We start from the raw sequence: 23,317 nt of genomic DNA on the forward strand, positions 1-23,317 counted from the left end.
AGTGTAGACGGTAGGGTGATTTATCTTTATCTTATTCTTTTTTATTCTTTTTGTATGGTACTTTAATTTCAAGAAATCAAGTACTGCGAAATTTTTTTTTCACTTTTTTTTTCTTTTGTTCATTTTATATTATTAAGTGGATTCTAAATATTTAAGATAGTAATTAGTATTTAGAGTGTGGAATATGGAGTGATTTATCTTTTTTTTTTTTTTCATTTTTCTCTTTGTATTGTACTTTACTTTCAAGACTATGGAGTGATTTATCTTTATATTTTCTTTTTCTTTTTCTTTTTGTATAGTACTTTACTTTGAAGAAATCAAGTATTGGACAATTTTTTTTTTTTTTACTTTTTTTCTTTTGTAAATTTTATATTTTAAGTGAATTATAAATATTTAAGATAGTAATTAGTATTTAGAATGTAGACTGTGGAGTGATTTATCTTCATTTTTTTTCTTTTTCTTTTTGCATGGTACTTTAATTTCAAGAAATAAAGTACTGGGTAAATTTCTTTTTTCATTTTTTTTTCTTTTTTAAATTTAGTGTGGACTGTTGAGGGATTTTTATTATTATTTTTTTCTTTTTGTATAGTACTTTACTTTCGAGAAATAAAGTACCGGGATTTTTTTTTTTTAAGTTTTATATTATTAAGTGGATTATAAATATTTAAGATAGTAATTAGTATTTAGAATGTGGTCTGTGGAGTGATTTATCTTTATCTTTTTCTTTTTGTATGGTACTTTATTTTCAAAAAATCGAGTACTAGGTAAAAAAAAAATTCACTTTTTTTTTCTTTTATATATTTTATATTATTAAGTGGATTATAAATATCCAAAATAATGATTAGTATTTAGAGTGTAGATTGTGGAGTGATTTTTCTTTATTCTTTTTATATTGTACTTTACTTTCAAGAAATAAAGTACTAGGATTTTTTTTCTTTTGTAAATTTTATATTATTAAGTGAATTATAAATATTTAAGATAGTTATTAGTATTTAGAGTGTGGACTTTGGAATGATTTATCTTTATTTTCTTTTTCTTTTTGTGTGGTACTTTACATTCCAAAAATTAAGTATTAGGTAAATTTCTTTTGTAAATTTTAAATTATTAAGTGGATTATGAAATAAGTTAGTAATTAGTTTTTAAAGTATGAACCATGGAGTGATATATATATATATATATATATATATATATATATATATATTTCTTTTTTGTATGGTACTTACTTTCAAGAAATAAAGTACTGGGTAAACTTTTTTTTAAAATTTATATTATTAAGTGAATTACAAATATTTAAGATAGTTATTAGTATTTAGAGTGTGGACTGTGAAATGATTTATCTTTGTCTTTTTTTTTTCTTTTTGTATGATACTTTACTTTTAAGAAATCAAGTACTGGGTATTTGTCTTTAGTTTTTTTTTTCTTTTTAAATTTTATATTATTGAATGAATTATAAATATTTAAGATAGTTATTAGTACTTTAATTGTGGACTGCGAAATAATTTATCTTTATTTCTTTTTCTTTTTGTATAGTACTTTAGTTTCAAGAAATAAAGTACTTGGGAAATTTTTTTGACAAAAATGCAAAATTAACCCACTAACTTTCACTGTTTTTCATTTTAGTCCTCTAACTTTCAGTTTTGTCAATTCAGTCTTCTAACTTTCAATTTTTGTCAATTCAGGGTTTCGTTACAACTCAGTTAGTGGCTACCGTTAGAACCTTTGAAATGACGCTGTTTTGTAGAGTTTTTTTTTTTTTTTTTTTTGGTAATTCGGGATTAAAAGAAAATAAGAAAATTTTGAAAAAAAAAAATTAAGGGGAACGACATTGTATACTTCTAAACACGGCAACCTTTAACAACTGCATTAAACTCAATCAGTTCAAAGCTTTTTTGTTTCTTTTTACATTTTTGTACTGCTTACAAACCTTAAGCTTCAAAAGCTCATTAATTTACTATTTTTAAAAAAAAAATTGAATTTTGAATCTAATAAGATACTTAAGCAATAAATTAGAAATCAAACCAAAGATTATTGAAGAAGAAATGGCTGTTATCGAAAAATGAAGCATGCCACTCCAGCCAGATTCCGATGGCTGAAGATGATACAACAGAGAAAACAAAAGCTCTTGGATAAAGAATAAGTGTGTTCGTGAACCTAAATTTTCAAAATATTTTTAAAAAAAAAATTGAAAGCCATATCATAGCTAAGCTCAAATTCACTGACAGTAGAGAGGTAATTAAATCCTTAATCAAATATTGTTTTCAAAACTTTCTTGAGAAAGCAAAAGGAAATATATTTTTTCTAAAGAAACAAAAAGTGGCGTATCAAATTTGAGAGAAAGAGAGAGAGAGGAAGTAATTACCTCAGGATCAGAAATGTAAGGAGAACTATAATCAGGATCAGAATCAGAATCAAAATCGAAATCGAAATGAGATGGTAATTGTTTTTGTTTAAGTTTATTTTGTTCAGTGATTGAAGGCTGTTCTTTGTTTTGTTTTGTTTTGATTCAGGGGAAGGGGAACGTTGTTCCCCTTAATGTTTTTTTTTTATTTGTTCAGTTTTTTCTTATTTTCTTTTAATTCCGAATATATATTTAAAAAAAATCTACAAAATGGCGTCGTTTCAGGGGTTCTTATGGCAACCACTAACTGAGTTATAACAGAGCCCTGAATTGACAAAAATTGAAAGTTAGAGGACTAAATTTACAAAACTGAAAGTCAGAGGACTGAAATGAGAAACGGTGAAATTTAGAGGGTTAGTTTTGCATTTTTGCCTCTTTTCACTTTTTTTTTTAGAGACCTCATGTGAGAGTGTATGAGGTCTTACCATGTGGCACTATGATGTTGCATTTAGCCTTTTTTTTTTATACATTTTTTCATTAAGTTTTTTTACTGTTACCCAATAGATCATAGTAACTTCTTTTTACTATTATATAAATTTAGCATTTTTTACCTCTTTTTATTTTTTATTTTTTATTGTTACCCAATAAATCATAATAACTTATTTTTACTATTATATAAATTAGAATTCTTTATCACCTAAGCCCAGTTATTACTTTACATATTATGACCCAAGTCTGACCCTTTCCACGTGTAAATCAAAGTCAAAACTCTTACCTACTTACAAACTCTCTTCCTCCTCCCCTACATATAGATGATACTTCTAGAAATTCTTCAGTCTTTTTTTTTTTTTTTTACCTCTTTAATTAAGTTTTTTTTACTATTAACCAAAAGTTCACATTAACTTATTTTACTGTTATCTCCTTAATGCCTCATTAATTGACTAAGTTTACACCACACCTAGTTACTCATCGTTTTAGTAATTTAAAAAAAAAAAGCAAATAATAATAATAATAATTTAGGACTAATAGTAATAACTAATCAGATAAGGCCCTAAAAAGAGATAGAGAGACACAAAAGTGTTGTGAATTGTTAAATAAAAGGCAATGTTTTACTATATATTATCAAAATAAAAGACCTGAGATTGACAAAACATATGAAAGAGAGAGAAAGAGGAATCTAAAGAGTCATCACCTCTATTATACAAGCCTCTCACTATTATCAAGACACCAAAACCCTTATGGGTAAATTTTTTTCTTTTTTCTTTTTAAAATTAGTGGCTTAAATGTCTTCAAAATAAATAAATTAGTGGCTTAAATACAATTTAGGTTTGGGTAATTTAGTTGTATAGTTTTTGTTTTGGGTATCTAAGTTGAGAGAATTTTGTGCATAATATAAAGCCATATTCTACCATTGTTTAATTTTAAATCATCTATAAGATACATGCATACACATTTGCCCACATCATGTCTTGATGTCACACTATCAATGAGTAGAAGATGGTGAGAGAGTTTCTCATACTTTCATTTCATTGCATGAAATATGTGAACACAACACAAATTAGTCAATTTTCATGGTTCTGTTACTCTTTTACATTTATATTTGGTTTCATTATTTTTTAAAATATTAATCTTACCTTGGGAAGGCTTCAAATATGCAATGAAACTACCAAACTAATTTTTAATATCTCAAAATTTATATGTTTCTTTACTCTAATTTAGTTTACTTTTTCTTTATAACATATATAAAACATTATCCAAAACCTTCTTATATAAAATATCAAAAAATTGTCCATGCATCACACAGGCAACTTACTAGTTATGTTTAATTAATGAAGTCACCTTTTTTATTATATATATATATATATATATATATATATATATATATATTTAAATAACAAGTCAACTTTTTTCTTTTATATATATATATATATATATATATATATATATATATTTAAAAAAAAAAAGAAAAAAAAGTGGTGTTTAGCTGCTGAGAAATTGTTGGAAAATGAATAATTTGATAGATAAAAGCGTTTTACGTTGGTGCTTTCAACTTTCTAAAGCAGAATGCATAGTGAAAAAAAAAAAGGGGTCAAATTGCTATATGAGTTTTATAATTTATAGCTGGTGGAATATCAAATGTTAGAAATTATACGGTGATCCATGAGAAGAAATAGAAATTATAATGGCTTAAAGTCACGAATAAATTCGCTGTTTTTAAAGACAATCTCAGCATCCACATAAAAGTTTGCTAAAATGTAATTAATGGATTTGTTTTGGATTGTAAGTTCCAGTGATCTCAATTGATGTTAAAATAACATTATTAGCAACGCGATGTGTTATACCATGTTGTATATGCTAGAGTGGATGTTGAAGGGGAAGCATAGAATAGGAACATTAAGAACACGAGGGTTACGTGGTTCAGCCTTGTCAACCTACATCCATGGACGAATATCAAATGTTAGAAATTGTATGGTGATCCATGAGAAGAAATAGAAATTATAATGGCTTAAAGTCATGGATAAATTCGCTGTTTTTAAAGACAATCTCAGCATCCACATAAAAGTTTGCTAAAATGTAATTAATGGATTTGTTTTGGATTGTAAGTTCCAGTGATCTCAATTGATGTTAAAATAACATTATTAGCAACGCGATGTGTTATACCATGTTGTATATGCTAGAGTGGATGTGGAAGGGGAAGCATAGAATAGGAACATCAAGAACACGAGGGTTACGTGGTTCAGTCTTGTCGGCTTATATCCATGGATGAATCCCTTAAGGGTTACATCTTTATTGTATAAGAGTGTAGTACAATTACCTGTATTACAATGAACCATAACATGAGTATATATAGGCAACTAAACCCTAGACTACTAGTACAAGTAGGACTAGGCTCGGGCCTATTACATTAGGCTAATATGTCTAATATATCTCTAACACCCTCTCTCAAACTCAAGGTGGAAGCTCGATGAAGGCTTAAGATTGGATAAGTATGAGAAGATCACTTAGAGATGCCTTGAAGAATGCCTTCAAAGAAACCACAATGACGAATGTGCCAATTGACCAATTTTAGAGCTTCAAATGAAGAAATAGAGTCTGAAATTGGAATCTATGCGAAAAACTGAGCAAGATAGGTCATTTCGAAAATTTTGACTTCTAGTCAAACGTCAACTCAAAAGGTCAAAGTCTACAAAAGTCAAGTCAACTCGTCTAGGGTCAAAGTCAACGGATACATGGTCTGAGTCAATTCTGAGTTTTCGGGTCAGGTCACGGATCGGGCAGCTGAGTTGCTAATGTCATCTTATGACGAGTCGCTGATGTAGACTAGGGCTTGCATGGTTGATGACGTGGCATGCTGACGTAGAGTGATAACGTCATCTAGTGACGTCAGTTGACATCAGCAAGAGTTCTTCGGCGCGTGGTAGGAGCGTGCAATGACCACCGGTGCTTGGAGGAGAAGCCAGAAAACCAGGTGGCGCGTGGAGGTGTGTGCTTCAGTGGTTGAAAGCTAGATTTCTTTCGTAGGGAGATCAGCAGTCAACATAGTCGATAGGGCAGCACGTGTGGCTGATGGATGAGCTGCACATGAGGAAATCGTGGCAGCGCTTGGGGAGGTTCTGAAGCTGTTAGCGGCATGTGGTGGTGCGTGAGGCTGCCATTGGGGGCTGAGTTCTTAGGTTTTGTTGTGAGAGGTCGTGGAGCACGTCTATGGTGTTGGTTTCATTAGGCGAAGCTTGGATTTGCCCAAATCTAAAAAGTTAAGTCACAGCTTGCTTGAGAGATCAAAGACCTAGCAGCAAGGCAGCAACAGAGTTTCCATGGGAGCTACGTGATGCTGTGGGCCCAATTCTAAAAGAAGGCATGGGCATTGTTATGGATCTGTGTTGCGAGTGTTGGAATCTTGTTTGCTGTGTAGAGATGAGATGACATAGAGAGTTGTGGGAGAGAGGACATCATGGAAATGCAAAGAGTTTTTTGTGTGTGAGAGAGGAAAAGTCTTGAAATATTGAACCAAATGTAACAAGAAGTAGTATTGAAATATTAAACAAAAATAAATAAATAAATAAAGAGCCCATATTTTTAAAGTTGTTCTTAACTCTTATATGGTTTAAGAGTATTTCAATTCTTTTTAGAGTGTGCCACATGAAAGAAACTCATGCTCTCTTGCACGAGGTCTCTACCTTTTATATATATATATATATATATATATATATATATATATATATATATATATATATATATATATAATTTTTTTTTTTATGATTATTGCATCGGCAATTGTATGTCTAGTCATTGGAGTGGAAAGCTAGGCATTAGTAAATCAATTCATTCACGAGGTGGTGGCAAATGCCCTATTCCTTCATCCACAAGGTTCATTGAATACGGAAGGAAGACTTTAAAATGCAGACGCAAATCCTATTACCATTGCTGATTGGCAGCACCCAAAGAGTAATTCAACCGGCAGATATAATGGCATTAATGGACCACACCTCAGGATGATGACAATTGATTTTCCTATTCTTTGTAAGACTGGTAAGCTAATGGCATTAGTCAAGCCACCCTTGTCGAGCTTCTATGACATTTTTGAACAAGAGATTGTGTTAATAAATAAAAAAAATTAAATAGATTGGACCGTACAAAATTTAAATAAGTTTTAAATTATTTGATTAATTCCTTAAAAAATAGTCACTATCCTGTGCGTTGCATAGTTAAATAAAAATTATATATATAAAAATTATTTATTTATATATTTTGTTTGGATGTATAATCAAATTCATCCAATTTATTTAAAAGTAATGATGATAAAACAAATGACTAACTTCCGTAAAGACTATATTTGTATATTTATAGGGTTTATGCTTAGAAAAACTTTCACTTAAATTTAGATAAACTGAAATATTACATTAATGTGACTCAATAAGTATGTAGTAATAATAAATGTTATGTTTAAAGTTTTAGATATTACGAGTTTGAGATCTATATATTTTTAATAAATATGGATTTGGAATAGATGCTTTCTATCCAAACTTTTCTTTTCCCATTATGTAAGTGCACAAAAATGGTCCAAATTCATTGAATGGACCAAAGTGGACCGAACTAGACTGAATAGGACCAAAGTAGACCAAATCAGACAAAAGTGGACTGAATATACTGAATGGGACCGATGTTGACCGAATAGGACCAATGTGGACCGTATAGAAGCAAAGTGTACATAATGGGACCGATGTGGACTGAATAAGACCAATGTGGACCGAATAAGACTAAAGTAGACCAAATGGATCGAATAGGACCGAATAGAAGCTAATGGAGCGAAGTGGACCTAATGAACTCAAAGGGACCAAAGTGGACTGAATAGGACCGAATAAGACCAAAGTGAACTGAATGGACCGAATGGTGGACTGAAGTAGACTAAATAGGACCAAGGTGGACCAAATAGGACCGAAATGGACAAAATAAAACCAAATGGAAATTAAAATCCAATCTCAATGTGCATGATCATAATATTATATACATGAACATGTTAACCATCTCATATCATAAAAATTCATCATTTGTGCAACTAATTATTATAGGAATTAATTAACTAAATTAGAATACTTACCTCACTACAAAAAAAAATGTTCTATAGCCGCGTTTCTAAAACGTGGCTATAGGTCAAAAAAACATGGCTATAGGATAATTTGGTCTATAGTCGCATTTTTTTAAGCCACGTTTTTACCCATGGCCTAAAATGCGTGACTATAGGCTTTAAGGGTCTATGGCCACATTTTTTCAAACGCGGCTATAGCCATGACCAATGACCACATTTTTATAGCCGTGGCTATAGGAAATACTCTAGCCACGGTTTGAAAACTGCAGCTACAGGGGCAATCTATAGCCACATTTAAAACGTGGCTATAGTATTTTTTTTTTTTTTTAAATAGACAAAATTAATGTATAGTTGTTTCTAATACGTATTAGAAATAACCATACATTAATTTTGTCTTTTTTTAAAAAAGAAAAAAAACTACAGTATTCCCAAATTACTGTGATGTATTTAGAATATTCTAAATACATCACAGTAATTTTCATTTTTCAAAATTTTTTTATTTATCATTTAATATTAGCTAGTAGATTCAACATTAAACCATCAAATTACACAATTGCATGAATACCCAATTGACTATCAAGAATAATATATATTTCATTCTAAAAAAAAAGAATAATATATATTTAGTAAAAAAAAATTAAAATTAAAAATTTTCCCCAAATTTACGTTTCTTTTCTGTTTAAGAGTTTCTTAAGGAACAACCCTTCAAGTCATGTGAAGATAAAATCAAAAGGAAAGAGTCTAAACGTACACATCAAAATCACATAAAAATATATTAATAATAACAAAATAATTAATAATAAAATTCCCAACAATTTTTCAGTAAAATATTTTTCCAGCCAAAGTCTCCAAAACCGTATTAGAACATGCTTCAAAAACAAGATAATTTGCTAATCCCACGTCAAACAAAGTCAACATCTCATATATTACATCTATCATCATGTTATTCAATCAAATTTCTATATTTCTATAAAATAAAAAAGTCAAATATTCACAATTAAAGAAAAAGAAAAAAAAACCAAAAACTCACTATACTGGCCTTGAAAACTCTGATACCTTCAACCCAGTGGACGAAAATCATACCGGACCGGAACATGATTTTCAGATCAAAAAGAAAGAAAAATTTTTAGATCCAATATCTCTCTCCCCTCTTTTAGTAACACATTAACTTACAGTCTCTCACTATACTGCTGTCGCTGCCAGAAAATCACCGCCACGTTGCCGGAGTCCCATTTCACTGATCTCCTTCTCCTCCCACTTCTTCATCTTCTACGTTAAATTACCCAGAACCTCTTTCTTGGCTTTTGTTTTGTTTTAGTTTGGCTTTTCAATTTCTCTTATTTTGTCCATTTTGTTTATGTGCTTGACAGCTTTACCCAACTTTAGCACCTTTATCATTAATTTATTTGAATATATTAATTTTATATTTCCTTTATTGTTTTACGTGTCTAACATCCAGTACGTTTGAATTCAAGTTTGAATACATCTCCTTTATTATTAATTTATTTGAATAAAATAATTTTATATAATTTTTATTGTTTTACGTGTCAACATCCTGGATGTTAAGTTTGAATTCATCTTCACGTGACTAGTCACGTCAAGATGAATTCAAACTTAGCTGAATATTTTAAAAACTTAGCCTATAGCCGCGTTTTTAAAACGCGGCTATAAGTCCACTTTTAAAAATATATATTTTTGGCAGGACCTATAGCCATGTTTATGAACGCAGCTATAGATTTAACCTATAGCCGCGTGTTAAAAATGCGGCTATAGGTTAGCTATAGCCACGTTTTTTAAACGTGGCTATAGGTCCTCCTTTTAAAAAAATGTATATATATTTGAATGAACCTATAGCCACATTTATGAACGCAGCTATAGACTTAACCTATAGCCGCGTGTTAAAAATGCGGCTATAGGTTACCTATAGCCGCGTTCAAAAAACGCGGCTATAGGTCCTCCTTTAAAAAAATATATATATATTTGGTTGGACCTATAGCCACATTTATGAACGCAGCTGAAACCGCTTATAAACGTGGCTATAGACTTACCTATAGCCGCGGTTTAAAAACGCAGCTATAGGTTAAGTCTATAGCCGCATTTTGTAAAAACGCTACTTTAGGTTAGCTATAGCCACGCTTTTGTAAACGCGGCTAAAAAAAACGCGGCTATAGACCCGCGTGTTTTGTAGTGCCTATATGCACGACCTCTTGCAAATGAAATGATGGTGGATCACTCTATAAAATATGGAATAATTTATTGCCCTTATTTCCTAGGATCAATGCATAGATCTCTCACTTTCATGGTAGAGGGAATTATGCTTCTTGCTGTTGTGTGCTGTCGATTTTGTGATATGGAATCTAGTGTCTTCAAATTTTGTGGATTAAGGACTCTTGAAAATGACTTCAAGACTTCATCATCATGAGATTGAGATGATGATTTTAATGGATTTCATGGGTGAAGCTTTCGGAGTTGAATTGGGAGGTGTTTTCGGGTGTCTAATGATTCTAGCTTTGGTATCTAGGGTTTTCAGAGGGTAGTTGGGTTGGCTTGAGTGATGTGAAAATGTTGTTTAGGAGGTGGAGAAGAGGTTGCTAATAAAGTTTTGGTTGTGCTCCTTGCAAACAGTGTAGTTGCATGAAAGCAACCTAATTTTTCTTTGCGAGAATACAAAATTAAATACTGAAATTTTGATGAAGACCTTTTTTTTTTTTTTTTTTAATGATTTACTCTTGTATTTATAAACAAAAATGAATTTAATTTAAATTTTCCTCCCAATGCTCTTTCTCGGAATTTTTGAACTCATACTTACTCTCTTAGAGGTTTAAATTGAAGTTAAGAGTCGAAATGATATACATTGTGGTACTTGTTTACAAGAAAATTGTTCCTCAATTAGTTGATTTGTGCAGCTATTCTATGATACAAACAACATAGTCATAAGCTTTGAATAAAGGGCTAGTGACCTAAGAGATAAGACGTTGGCCAAACAAGAATTTAAACTCAAAAAAAATTTAATCAAAACTCCCTCATTTACTCAAGAATTGCTTTGATAGTAGTATTATATATATTTCTAACGACATTTTCTTGTGTTTTGAAGAGGGAGTTAGTCATACTTTTTATACTTGACAATCTAAGTGCGAAACCTTCTCTCAATTGTGGGATCAGTTTTGCACCGGATTTCTAAGGCCTCGTTTGGGAGGAGGGAATGGAATAGAAAAGAATGAAAAGAATAATTTTAGAATATTATTCCATTCTCTTGTTTGAGAGTTTTAATAGAGGGAACAAAAAGTCCATTCCCTTATTTGAGAGTTTAAGTGGAAGGGAATGAAATGGATAATAGGGAACACTCATTCCTCTATATTCTCCCAAAATCTCAAATTTTCATTTCCTCCGAAATTGGGTGGAATGGGAGGGAATGAAATTAAATTTAATGAATTTTTTTTCTAAAACTCCCAAAATACCCCTATATATTCAACCCTTTATTTTACAATAAGGGGTCTAATAGTAATGTTGTCATAAAATGATTCCATTCCATTTCCTCCATGTTACTCCCAAACAAGATTAGTTACATTCAATTCATTTTCATTCTTTTATTTTAAAACATCTAATTAAATTTACTTAATTTCATTTCATTCCATTCTTTTCCATTCATTTCTCTTACATAAATACATCCCATTCCCTTATGATCATTTCATTCCACTCCCAAACGAAGCCTAAGAGAAAATTTCCATAAAAAGCTCCACTAACTCCTACCTGCGTACATATGGACCGACCTCATGTGTGCATAGCTGTGGTTTTTGAAAATGATTGATTTTTTTTTTTTCTTTCATCTTGCTTGACCAAGGCCTCTCAATAATAGGCCCGTTATGTATTGTAAAAATTTTAAAAATTTCATTTATAGTTTATGTAATCATTAAAAACTTTAAATATTTAGCATACAAAGATAGTAGTTAGCCTCTCAAATATTTGAGTTAGTCCAATGGTGCTCTTAAAAAAAATTGCCAATTGTTCTATACTCTATAGTTAAAAAGACAATGTAGTTTTTGTTTTCTCAAATTTCATATTTTATTATAAAAGGTTCTCTTGTATCAATTAAATTTTGAATCATTCATGCCTTTGAACACTTCAATGTTTCCATTACGTTTTTTTTTACTCAGTTTGATTGACCATTTTGTAATTTATATTTGAAAAAAAAAATTTTAAGAATTTCACAAAGAAGATAGTAAAAGGTAGTGAATTTTATCTATATGAAAGAAAATCATCAAGCACAATTTTTATAAGAGATGCTAAAAGATGGTATAAGTTCTCCTAAAAATTATATATATATATATATATACACACACACACACACACATATATATAGGTTAAAGTCGATGATTTTATATACAATATATTTATAAATTATGGTTTGCCCTAGTATTAAAATATCGGTAAAATCAGTTACACATACCATTTTGCATACACATCGCTTTATACGATCTTAGTTCAAATTCAATGTGTATAGACATGTGTGCAAAATGGCAAGTGTAATTAAACCGGCCCTTAAAGTATTATATGTGTGTGGGGTTTGTCTCAACTCTTTTTTCCACATTTTTTTGTTGTTAATGTATTTCTGCCAGGTTGAAGTTGGTCCAAACAAGGAATTTCAATTTGCAAAGGAAGGCATGCAAGATAGCCTTATCTCAACAACACTACACTATTTTCCACAATAAAATCGACTAGGAATTCCGTATATTGTCATTGAAGATGAAGCCAGGCTCAACCAACCCATTTTGACTAGTAATCGAGCAAAACTCATTGCACCGATCCTATATATAGTCACATACATACCCACTATTAAATATTAGCATTGATACACCATGTTGAATATGCTAGTATAGATGCGGAAGCGAAAGCGAAAGCATAAAATATGGAACACAATAACACACGAGAGTTACGTGATTCAGCCTAATGGCCTACATTCACGGAGGAAACCCTAAATGGCTACATCAATAATATATTAGAGTGTAATACAAATCTTATGTTACAATGAATCATAACATGTGTATATATAGTAGACTAAACCCTAAATTAATAGACTTCTAGTACAAGTAGGAGACTTGGCTTGCACACAAAGTAGAATTAGGCTTGGGCCTATACTAATGGGCTAATATATCTCTGACACCCCCTCTCAAACTCAAGATAGAAGCTTAATGAAATCTTGAGATTTGATAAGGTTGAGAAGATCCCTTAAATGAAGTTTGGCAATGTGACAGAATTTTTAGGAAGGCAATGGTCTTACAGTGTTGGTGCGACTTCTAACAGTGGCATGACTATACCAGAGAGTTTTGATGGCAGCAGTAGGAAGCCAAAGAAGATGAACGTAGCAAAAAAACACATTCACTTCCACAAAGCACTATTGTTGCACAGCATTCACACTCTCAAAGGTAAGAAAAATGAAGCTCTTTTCTCTAATATTGTTTTTCTTAGCTTTCTTCTTGCTTCGAACCTCAGCAGACAATGTTACCAGCATAATCAACTCGACTCTTTTGGACAGAATGCTTAAATATTGAAACGATCCACGATGTAAAGGCAATGGATTCTACACTTACAATGCTTTCGTTGATGCTGGCAAATCTTTCAATGGCTTTGGCACAACTGTTGATATTACTATACGTAAAAGGGAGCTTGTGGCTTTCTTGGGTCAAACCTCTCATGAGACCATTGGTTAGTTAATTACTTAAACTCTGTTTGGTTTGCTGTAAAATGTTATATGGAAAATACTTTTAATATTTTACCATTTTTGTTTCATTGTAAAATTTGGCCAAATATTTAATTATTAATGAAGTGTTTTTAAGTGTGTGTTTGGTATAACTTGTTGGATATTAGCTTGATTTTAATCGCAAAAGATGATTTTATTTTGTGTTGGAGGGTGGGCAACTGCACCAGATGGTCTATATGCATGAGGATATTGCTTTATTACCAAAACTAACAAGCAAACATATTGCACTCCTTCAAAAGAATGGCCATGTGCTCCAGGCAAACAATATTTTGGTTGAGGACCTATCCAACTCACTCAGTAAGTCTTTCTAATCATCAATTCGTTCTTCACACAACACACATAGATCATGATATTATGATTCCCTTTGTTTGAATATGATATATTCAATAATAGTTCAAATCAAATAACAAAAATATAAAGCTGTATTCTGTGTAAGGTTTGTTAGTTTATCAAAGACTTTTAACTTTGACTTCGATTGTTTCACTATTGTCAGCAACTACAATTATGGGCCAGCAGGAAAAGCCATTGGAGTTGGTCTTCTAAATAATCCAGATCTAGAAGCCACAAACCCCACCATATCATTCAAGACAGCCATATGGTTTTGGATGACTCCACAAGGAAGCAAACCATCTAGCCACGATGTCATCATTGGAAAATGGAAACCATCTGCGGCTGACACTGTAGCTGGATGAGTCCCAGGTTATGGTGTAATCGCCAACATTATTAATGGTGGCCTCGAATGTGGCCATGGCCTGGATAGTAGGGTGGCTGATAGGATTGGGTGTTATAAGAGGTACTTTGACATATTGAGAGTTAGCTATGGAGCAAATTTAGATTGCTATAATCAAAAGCCTTTTGCCTAAACAGCTTTGGTCCAAGGCCAAACAAATGTTTAGCCAAGTACAATAAGGAGATGATATAAATGTATGAATGGGAGATTTCTTTTTCAATGAGAAATCTCTAAGGTTATGGATAAATAAAGAGGAATTTATTAAATTTGAGTACTGGTAATTCATTACTTTGTTGGCTTATATAATAATTCACACTCTTTAGATCTAAAAAATAAAATTTTAACTGGAATAAATTTGTCAATGAAATTGAGAGTTCTGTTTTCAAAGGAGAAATAATTTTAATTAGTAAAACAAAACTAAGACCTATAATCATGAATTCAAATTACCTAAATAAGGACCATACTCATCCATGTCAATCCAAGATATGAGAGTATAAATGTTACCTTTTTTTAAAGAGCCTACTCTAGGCTTAGGTCACTTAGGACATTGGGTAAGTCCCCCATTTATAAAAGACCCCAAAAATAGCCCATCACCCACATGACAGACTAGCCCATTAGCCAACACGCCGTTGCGTAGTCCGATAACTCGAATTCATAACAAAAATATATAGGGGAAGTATGGGGGATTGATCTTGAGACATTATAGATGAATCTTTTAATAGTACTCCCCTAACTACTAAAATACTTAAAGTGATTGTATTAAACTTAGTTTACTAAGTATATTTTTTTTTACTAGTCTAGCAACTTTGAACTAACCATCTAAAGCCTTAAAAAGAAAGAAAAAAAGTTTCTATCAATAACAAAAAATTAAATAGATTTGACCATAAAAAACTGAATAAGTATATATTTTATCATCATTTGTTTTATAAAAATTAAATTGATTCTTTCCTTATAAAAAACTAGTCACTATCTTATGCGTTGCACTGAATAGTTACATAAAATTATATATATAATTTATTTATTTATTTATTTATTTATTTTGTTTGAAGGTATATAATCAAACTTATGCAATTCATTTAAAAGTAGCGACATTAAAACAAATGAGTAGTTGTCCTAAAAATTACATTTAGTATATTTACTTATTTATAGTATTTATGTTTAGAAAGACTTTACTTAAATTTAGCTAGACTGAAGTAGCACAAAATGCTACATTAATGTGACTCAACAAGAGCATAATAATAATAAATGATTTGCTTAAGATTTTAGATATTAATTATGAGTATGAGATCTATATATATATATATATATATATATATATATATATATATATATATATATATATATTAATAAATTTGGATTTAAAATAGGTGCTCTCAACCCAAACTTATTTTTTCTTATTCGGTAAGTGCACAAAAATGGACCAATTACATCTAATGGACCAAAATGAACAGAATGAGACTGAGTAGGACCAAATAATACCAAAGTGGACCGAGTTGGACTAAAGCAAACAAATAGGACTAAATGGACCAAATTGGCTTAATAGGACCAAAGTGGATAACTCTATAAGACTATAACATATTATAATATTTACTATTAAAATTAAAATTTATTTTTTAAATTGATTAAATGATTTTGAAATAAATAAATAAGAATTTAAAGCATAAAATACTTTTATATCCTAAAATTACATAAATTTAAGAAACCTCCCAAACACTTCTTCAACCACTCTATTCTTTAAACCAAATATGGACACCTCAATCTCAAACACTCAATTCATTATCTCAATAAAATTAAGGAAATCATTTGTGATTATGAGTATCAACATAAAAAGAACGTGATTAAACAAATAGAAATCAACTAAAAACACATTCATTTATCAAGATTTAATTATTTTTAATTAGGCTTCTATATCCTTAAAAAAAAAAAAAAAAAAAAAAAAAAAAAAGGAAAGCACTTTGTGATCATCATTGATTTTTTTTATCACTATGGCTCATACCATACAAAATAGCAGTAAAATACTTACAAAAAAACCTACACATTATGAGTTCTAAGAAAAAAAAAGCTAATTTCATAAATAATCAATTAGAATGTTTTTTTCTCTTCCTCTTTAGTTCTAAAGTAAAATACATTTACGACCTTCCCAAACCAAAATCTCAAACACCCAAAAATTCAAAGTGAATCACAACCTTCATAAAATCTACAACGTCCAACACCAACAACAAAACCATAAGCTTGTGTCACTGAATAAAAAAAGCAAGCCTTTTTCCTTGTTTATAGCCTACTCATACGGGTTAGGATTAAATGTATGACAATGTTAGAGTTATGTAGATGTCGTTGTAAGGTTGAAGACTTGAAGGTAAATGACATCGTTTTTGGTTTGAGTGTATTTGAGACGAGATGACATGGAGGGCTTTGGGCATGTGTATATAAAGGAGTAGAAGTGAAAATGATGAATGAAAATGCAAAGAGTTTTTTTGTGTATGAGAGAGAGGAAAAGTCTTTAAACATTGAATCAAATGAAACAAATAATAGGCTTGAAACATTATTGAATAAAATGTAACAAATAATAGTCTTGAAATATTAAACTAAAAATAAAATTAAATGAATAGTCCCTATTTTTAAAGTTGTTCTTAGATCGATGACTTAAGAGTATTTCAATTCTTTTTATAAAGTGTGTCACATGGTAGAAACTCATGGTCTCTCGTATGAGATCTCTACTTTATATATATATATATATATATATATATATATATATATATATATATATAAATTTTTTAATGATTATTGCATAGGCAATTGTATGTTCAGTCATTGGAGTGGAAAGTTAGGCATTAGTAAATCAATAAATTCACAAGGTGGTGGTAAATGCCCTATTCCCTCGTCCACAAGGTTCATTGAATACGGAAGGAAGACTCTAAAATGTAGACACAAATCCTATTGCTGTCGCTAATTGGCAGCACCCAAAGAGTAATTCCACCGGCAGATATAATGGCATTAATGGACCACACCTCAGGATGATGACAATTGATTTTCCTATTCTTTGTAAGACTGGTAAGCTAACATTTGTATTTGGCTTTGAACTTAGTCAAGCCACCCTTGTCGAGCTTCTTTGACATTTTTGAACAAGAGATCGATAATTAGTTAATTACCAAACCAAAAATGGGGAAGAAGAAAGAAAAAGCTGTCATACTCTATTTGAATTAATTTGTTCGCAATCCAAAACATCTTGAAATCAAACAAGGATTGAAATCAAACATCTTCATACTATAATTATCCTTATCCAATCCTAAACGTGTCTCTATGAAATATTCAACCGATCCTAGCCATGTTTCTAAACAATTCAAATACCATAAGCATGTTACTAGCATATTATTGAAAGCAAGAAACTAATTAAACAAAAAATCAACCAAAACATTATAAAGCCAGGGCTTCTAGGTGATTTTAGGAACGCATGACCAAAGTTACATATGCAAACTCCTTAGTCAAGCCGGCATACGTGTGCGCCTTGAGGCAGAAATTCTACATTCTAACTATTCTAGCCTAAACTAGTTCCTATAGTAAAAGAACCTAAAACTAGAATAGCAGTAAAGATAAACCCATAAAACTTTCCTATATATATATAGGTACATAGTCACCATTGTTTTGCACAAACACTCAAAAAAATGAAGCTCTTTTCTTTGCTACTTTTCTTAGCTTTCTTGCTCGGAACCTCAGCAGAACAATGTGGAAGACAAGCTGGGGGTGTAGTATGTCCAAATGGGCTATGTTGTAGCCAATATGGATGGTGTGGCAACACAAATGATTACTGTGGAAATGGTTGCCAAAGCCAGTGTTCTTCTGGTGGTTCCCCTACAACTCCATCTCCTACACCTAGTGGTGGTGGTGGCGATGTTGGCAGTCTTATCAGTGCATCTCTTTTTGATCAAATGCTTAAATATAGGAACGATCCAAGATGTAAAAGCAATGGATTCTACACTTACAATGCTTTCATTGCTGCTGCTCGATCTTTCAATGGCTTTGGCACAACTGGGGATGTTGCTACACGTAAAAGAGAGCTTGCGGCTTTCTTAGGTCAAACCTCTCATGAGACCACAGGTTAGTTCTGCTACTAGTGATAAAATCATAAAAATAATATCAGTAGTAATCGGATACGAAAATGATTCTAATTACAATTAATAAACCACGTCAATTGAAAAATACCTTATCACTAACATATATTATTGTACGGTATATATCCCATATAAAATATAATAAATAAGTGTACGTTTAGTGTAACTATATTCACTTAATAAAAAAAATACTGTATAAAATACAACTATACATAAAAATAAATGTGACTTCAAAAAATTATACCAGGCCCGTAGTTTTTGTAGTGGACTAGCTCTAAAATTACATTACAATCAGGGCTATAGTATAATGGACTTAGACTTGGGTTACAATCAGGCCCGTAGTTTTTGTTTGATTGATTTAATTTTAATTGCAAAAGGTGATTATATTTTGTGTAGGAGGGTGGGCAACTGCACCAGATGGCCCATATGCATGGGGATATTGCTTTGTTACGGAAAATAACAAGCAAACTTATTGTACCTCAACATCTTGGCCATGTGCTCCTGGAAAACAATATTATGGCCGGGGACCTATCCAACTCACTCAGTAAGTTTTTAAAACCATAATTTAGCTACTAAGTTAGGAAAACAATTTATTTTTAAAAATATTGATTGATATATTATAATTGGTGTATAATAAAGTAATGTCAGTGATAAACTTAAATATTATTGATATGATCCAATCACAACAAATCATGTTAACGTTATGAAAAATGTTGTGTCAAATGACTTTTGTAACTCAGTTTATCAAAGACTTTGACCCTAACTTTGATGGTTCATCAACTTTTATCAGCAACTACAACTATGGGCAAGCTGGTAAAGCCATTGGAGCTGATCTCATAAACAATCCAGATCTTGTAGCCACAGACCCCACCATATCCTTCAAGACAGCCATATGGTTTTGGATGACCCCGCAAGCAAACAAGCCATCTAGCCACGATGTCATCATTGGAAATTGGAGACCCTCTGCTGCTGACACATCAGCTGGTCGAGTTCCGGGCTATGGTGTAATCACCAACATTATCAATGGTGGCCTTGAATGTGGCCATGGCTCCGATAATAGGGTGGATGATAGGATTGGGTTCTATAAGAGGTACTGTGACATATTTGGAGTAAGCTATGGAAACAACTTAGATTGCTATAATCAAAAGCCTTTTGCCTAAATAGCTTTGGTCCAAGGCAAAAATATGTTTAGCCAACTACAATAAGGAGACAATATAAACATATAAATTGGTGATTTTGTTGCTCCATAAGAGATCTCTAAGCTTAAAAATAAATAAAGAAGAATTATATAAATTTGAGTACTGGTAATTAATATTGTAGCTAGCTTTACCAAACTGTACGTTCGATTTTATAGTACTTTCTAAATTCTAAATTATTCATTGCTTTGATGGCTACTTTGGGTAAGATGCTCACAAAGTCAATTGGGTATGATGCTCTCTTAATTAATAAGAGATTGAATCATATTGGGTACCAATCTGCATAGCTGCCCTAGATGTCTACTTCTAACTTCTAAGTGAAACGAAATATCACTCAAAAAATCGCTATGCTTGAAAAGATCACTATTTTGAAACCCGGACTGGACCGGATAGGCCGGCTGGAAAAATCGAGAACTAGACTAAAATCCAGTTTTTTAAGCATAAAGAACCAAGTATACATGCAATCTGAGAGAATAGGATGAATTGCGGTTCAATCGGAAAAACTGGACGAATCATAGGCCGGTTCAACCGGTCATGGAATAGGGGAAAATTAAAGAGAACCTGAGCTCTCACACCTTGTAAGCAAGACTGAAGCCATGACTAACGGACCAAATGCTCTTCTTGGGAGATAATATGTAATATTATTAAATTTACATGATTTATAGTTTCTAAACTGCTATTTAATCTTTCTCAACATATTAAATATTACTAATTTAACTTTTTATTTAAGAATAATACCTATGCAATTTATGAATTTATTTTAAAAGTCGTTTTTAGTTGATTGAAATGATTTCTCTTAAAGGATTATTATAAAAATTTCTTTTTATGCTTATTTATGTTGTACTATTTTTTATTAACCTTATAATGTACTATTTTATGAATTTTGTTTCAATTTTTAAGATATTTTTAGTAAATTTTCCTAATGTTTACAAATTTAATATATTTATTTATATTTAAATAATTATTAAATTAATTATGATGTCATCACGGTTCGACTCCGGTTCGACCTCGGTTCGACCTTAAAAACCTTGAACCTCTCCCTTTTACGGTTCAATGAACGATCTAGGTTTCAAAACCATAAAAAAGATACGAGCAAGTAAGTGATCAAATTAAGGTTATTTTCCTGCAGCTACACCTTTCAAACAATTTTGAACACTTTTCAATTAAGATTATTTTTAACTATCCAAAATACTTCAATTATATATTAACGGATGACATTAGCCAAACTCTTCAAAATTTACATGCTCTACTTATATGGACAAACAATACTGTCATGTGTAATTGCCAAGTGCCAACTCAATATGAAATCGGATCTTTAAGAAGCAATCTTACTTGAACTTACATTTTAAAGCTTTGAGTTCAAAAATTACTCTAATATATTTCTACTAGTGGGTAGTTTTTCACCTTTAAAATACAGAGACAATATTTTCAGACCAAATCACTCCCAGTTCAATGATATCCCATGCGATGCACAAATATTTTAAAATTTCATTTGAAATAATTTTTATGTATACTAAGACTTACATATAATATTTTGTACGGGTGTCACCCTCCTTTAAGCCCACTTACTTGGAGGCCTATAGAGGTAATGACATGTGTGAAAACCTTACACCAATCATGTGTAAAAACACTCACGGCACGGCATTTAATGAGGCTTATGGCATTTAAGGAGGCGAGGGTGATGACTCGCCGCCTCCGACAGATATGTCTTCCGAGCATGTTGAACTCGGAATACACGGCATCACCTATGGGATGCCACTGCCGAGCAGAGAACCTATTGGCGGAGCTAGTCCCGATGCCACTATCATTTTCTCCCACTCATTACCAAACATCCACTTAAGCGAAATGGCATTGGACCTTCATTCCACTGCCTAGGGAATGTCCCTACTGAGCATCAAGTCTAGCGGTGGAGCTAGTTCCAATGCCACTGTCACCTTCTCCCACTCCCAATTAAGCATCCACTTAGGGGAGACAGTATTGGACCTCTCCTTCCACCCACCAGGAAAATGATCATGGTCATTCCACTAATTTTGGCTATAAATAGGCAAGGACAATTCAATTGAAGGGGTTGGTGATTCCGGAGTGAAGAGATTAGAGAGCAAAAAGTGATCATCCTAGAAATAGAAGGAAAGTGTTAGAAAGAACAGGGAAAACTTGGGAACTGGGGTGGCCGAGCATAGCATCACCCATTGTAGGAAATCCGAAAGCCTACCATACAAATAGATTGTGAGCCCAAATACCGATTAGGCCTAATAGTCGTATTTGGGTGCGCACAATTGGTGCGTCTGTGGGGAACTCCTACGTAGTTGTGGTACTATCTAGGCGCGCACGGGAGGATATCTGGAAGTAGACTGGGAAGTCATGCAGAAAGCGGCTTTGGAGGGTCGTCACGGGGGTCTACATGGAGAGAAAGAAGGAAAAAGAGGCAAGAGGACAGACGACATGAGGAAGCAGAGGAATCTGGACTAGGAGAAGGATCATACCAAACCCTCCGGACAATGTCTGATGCCTTGGGCCGCAGTCGCCTCGACAGAAGAGACCAGGAGCTTGAGCAGAGGGATCAAGAGCTCGAGCGCCTGCGTAGGGCAGTGAGGGATTTGGAATTGCAAGCGCAGGGCAGACGCAAGAGAAGGGACCGCGAGGAACGAAAGGAAAGGTAGGCAAGTGTAGGGAATCACCATGCGGCAGGATCCCATCAATCCGGGTCCTGTCGACATCACGATCGTACACGAGAGTATGCGGACCGTGAATCAACTACCTCGGATGAGGGGCGACCTCAAAATGTGGCCATGGATGCAATGAGCCAGGCATTACGACAAGCTGCCTAGTCTCCATTCTCGAGAGACATTGAGAGCGTGCCAATGCCGAGCAGGTTCACACGGCCACCGTTCAATTCCTACACTAGAAAGACAGACCCGGTGGAACATGTAAGTCACTATATTCAAATGATGTCTTTACATGCCCATAACGATGCATTGATGTGTAAGGTTTTCCCCTCGAGCCTTAGCCCCACTGCTTTGAGGTGGTTCAATGGATTGAAGAAAGGTTCGGTCCATCGTTTTTCGGAACTAATCCAGGAGTTTGGAGTGTGGTTCATGACTCGCAGCTGGGTCCGCAACTCGTAGATGCATTACTATCAATGAAAATGGGGGCTGGGGAAACCCTTCGCAACTATACCAATCGGTACTAGGAGCCGTATAACGAGATCGGCGGGGACAATGAAAAGATCGCGGCGAGCACCTTGCGGATGGGGTTACCTGAAGAGTCAAGGGTAATGGTGACGTTCATAGTGGTCACCTCTTTCTCGCCATACACGGCAATACTTGGAAGGCCGTGGATCCATGACATAGGGGTTGTACCATCCACCTTGCACGTAAAAGTCAAGTTCCGAGCTGAAGAGGGGATTACAGTGATAAAGGGGGATCAGCAGGCAGCCGGACAGTGCTTAGTAGCCGCGGCCAACAAACAAACCAAACCAATAGATTCGACTAAGAAGGCTCCCTTGTAGCAATCACAGCAGCCCCTAGTGGAGGGGACTAACGTTGTCGAGGACTTGATTAAAGTAAAAATTCTGTCGGATAGAGAAAGGAGTTTCCTAA

General features: G+C 32.8%; 1 protein-coding gene and 1 pseudogene across 1 annotated transcript; both read left to right on the forward strand.

The window, feature by feature from the left end:
• Nucleotides 1-13,357: 13,357 nt before the first annotated feature.
• On the forward strand, nucleotides 13,358-14,614 carry LOC142622858 (basic endochitinase C-like; annotated as a pseudogene).
• Nucleotides 14,615-17,908: 3,294 nt separating this feature from the next.
• On the forward strand, nucleotides 17,909-19,815 carry LOC142622856 (endochitinase-like). The gene is made up of 3 exons (XM_075796412.1): nucleotides 17,909-18,508; nucleotides 18,919-19,066; nucleotides 19,313-19,815. Exons 1-3 carry the CDS (start codon nucleotides 18,076-18,078, stop codon nucleotides 19,680-19,682), a joined length of 951 nt encoding a protein of 316 aa, XP_075652527.1. The 5' UTR covers nucleotides 17,909-18,075; the 3' UTR covers nucleotides 19,683-19,815.
• Nucleotides 19,816-23,317: the final 3,502 nt, after the last annotated feature.

Source organism: Castanea sativa, chromosome 1, assembly GCF_040712315.1.
Source record: "Castanea sativa cultivar Marrone di Chiusa Pesio chromosome 1, ASM4071231v1".
In the NCBI taxonomy this organism is placed as follows: Eukaryota; Viridiplantae; Streptophyta; class Magnoliopsida; order Fagales; family Fagaceae; genus Castanea; species Castanea sativa.

Bases quoted from the DNA above. Each gene is read 5' to 3' on its own strand.
- LOC142622856 (XM_075796412.1), top strand. From the start codon at position 18,076: ATGAAGCTCTTTTCTTTGCTACTTTTCTTAGCTTTCTTGCTCGGAACC. The intron at 18,509-18,918 runs GTTAGTTCTGCT...TATTTTGTGTAG, and splicing joins AACCTCTCATGAGACCACAG to GAGGGTGGGCAACTGCACCA. The intron at 19,067-19,312 runs GTAAGTTTTTAA...AACTTTTATCAG, and splicing joins GGACCTATCCAACTCACTCA to CAACTACAACTATGGGCAAG.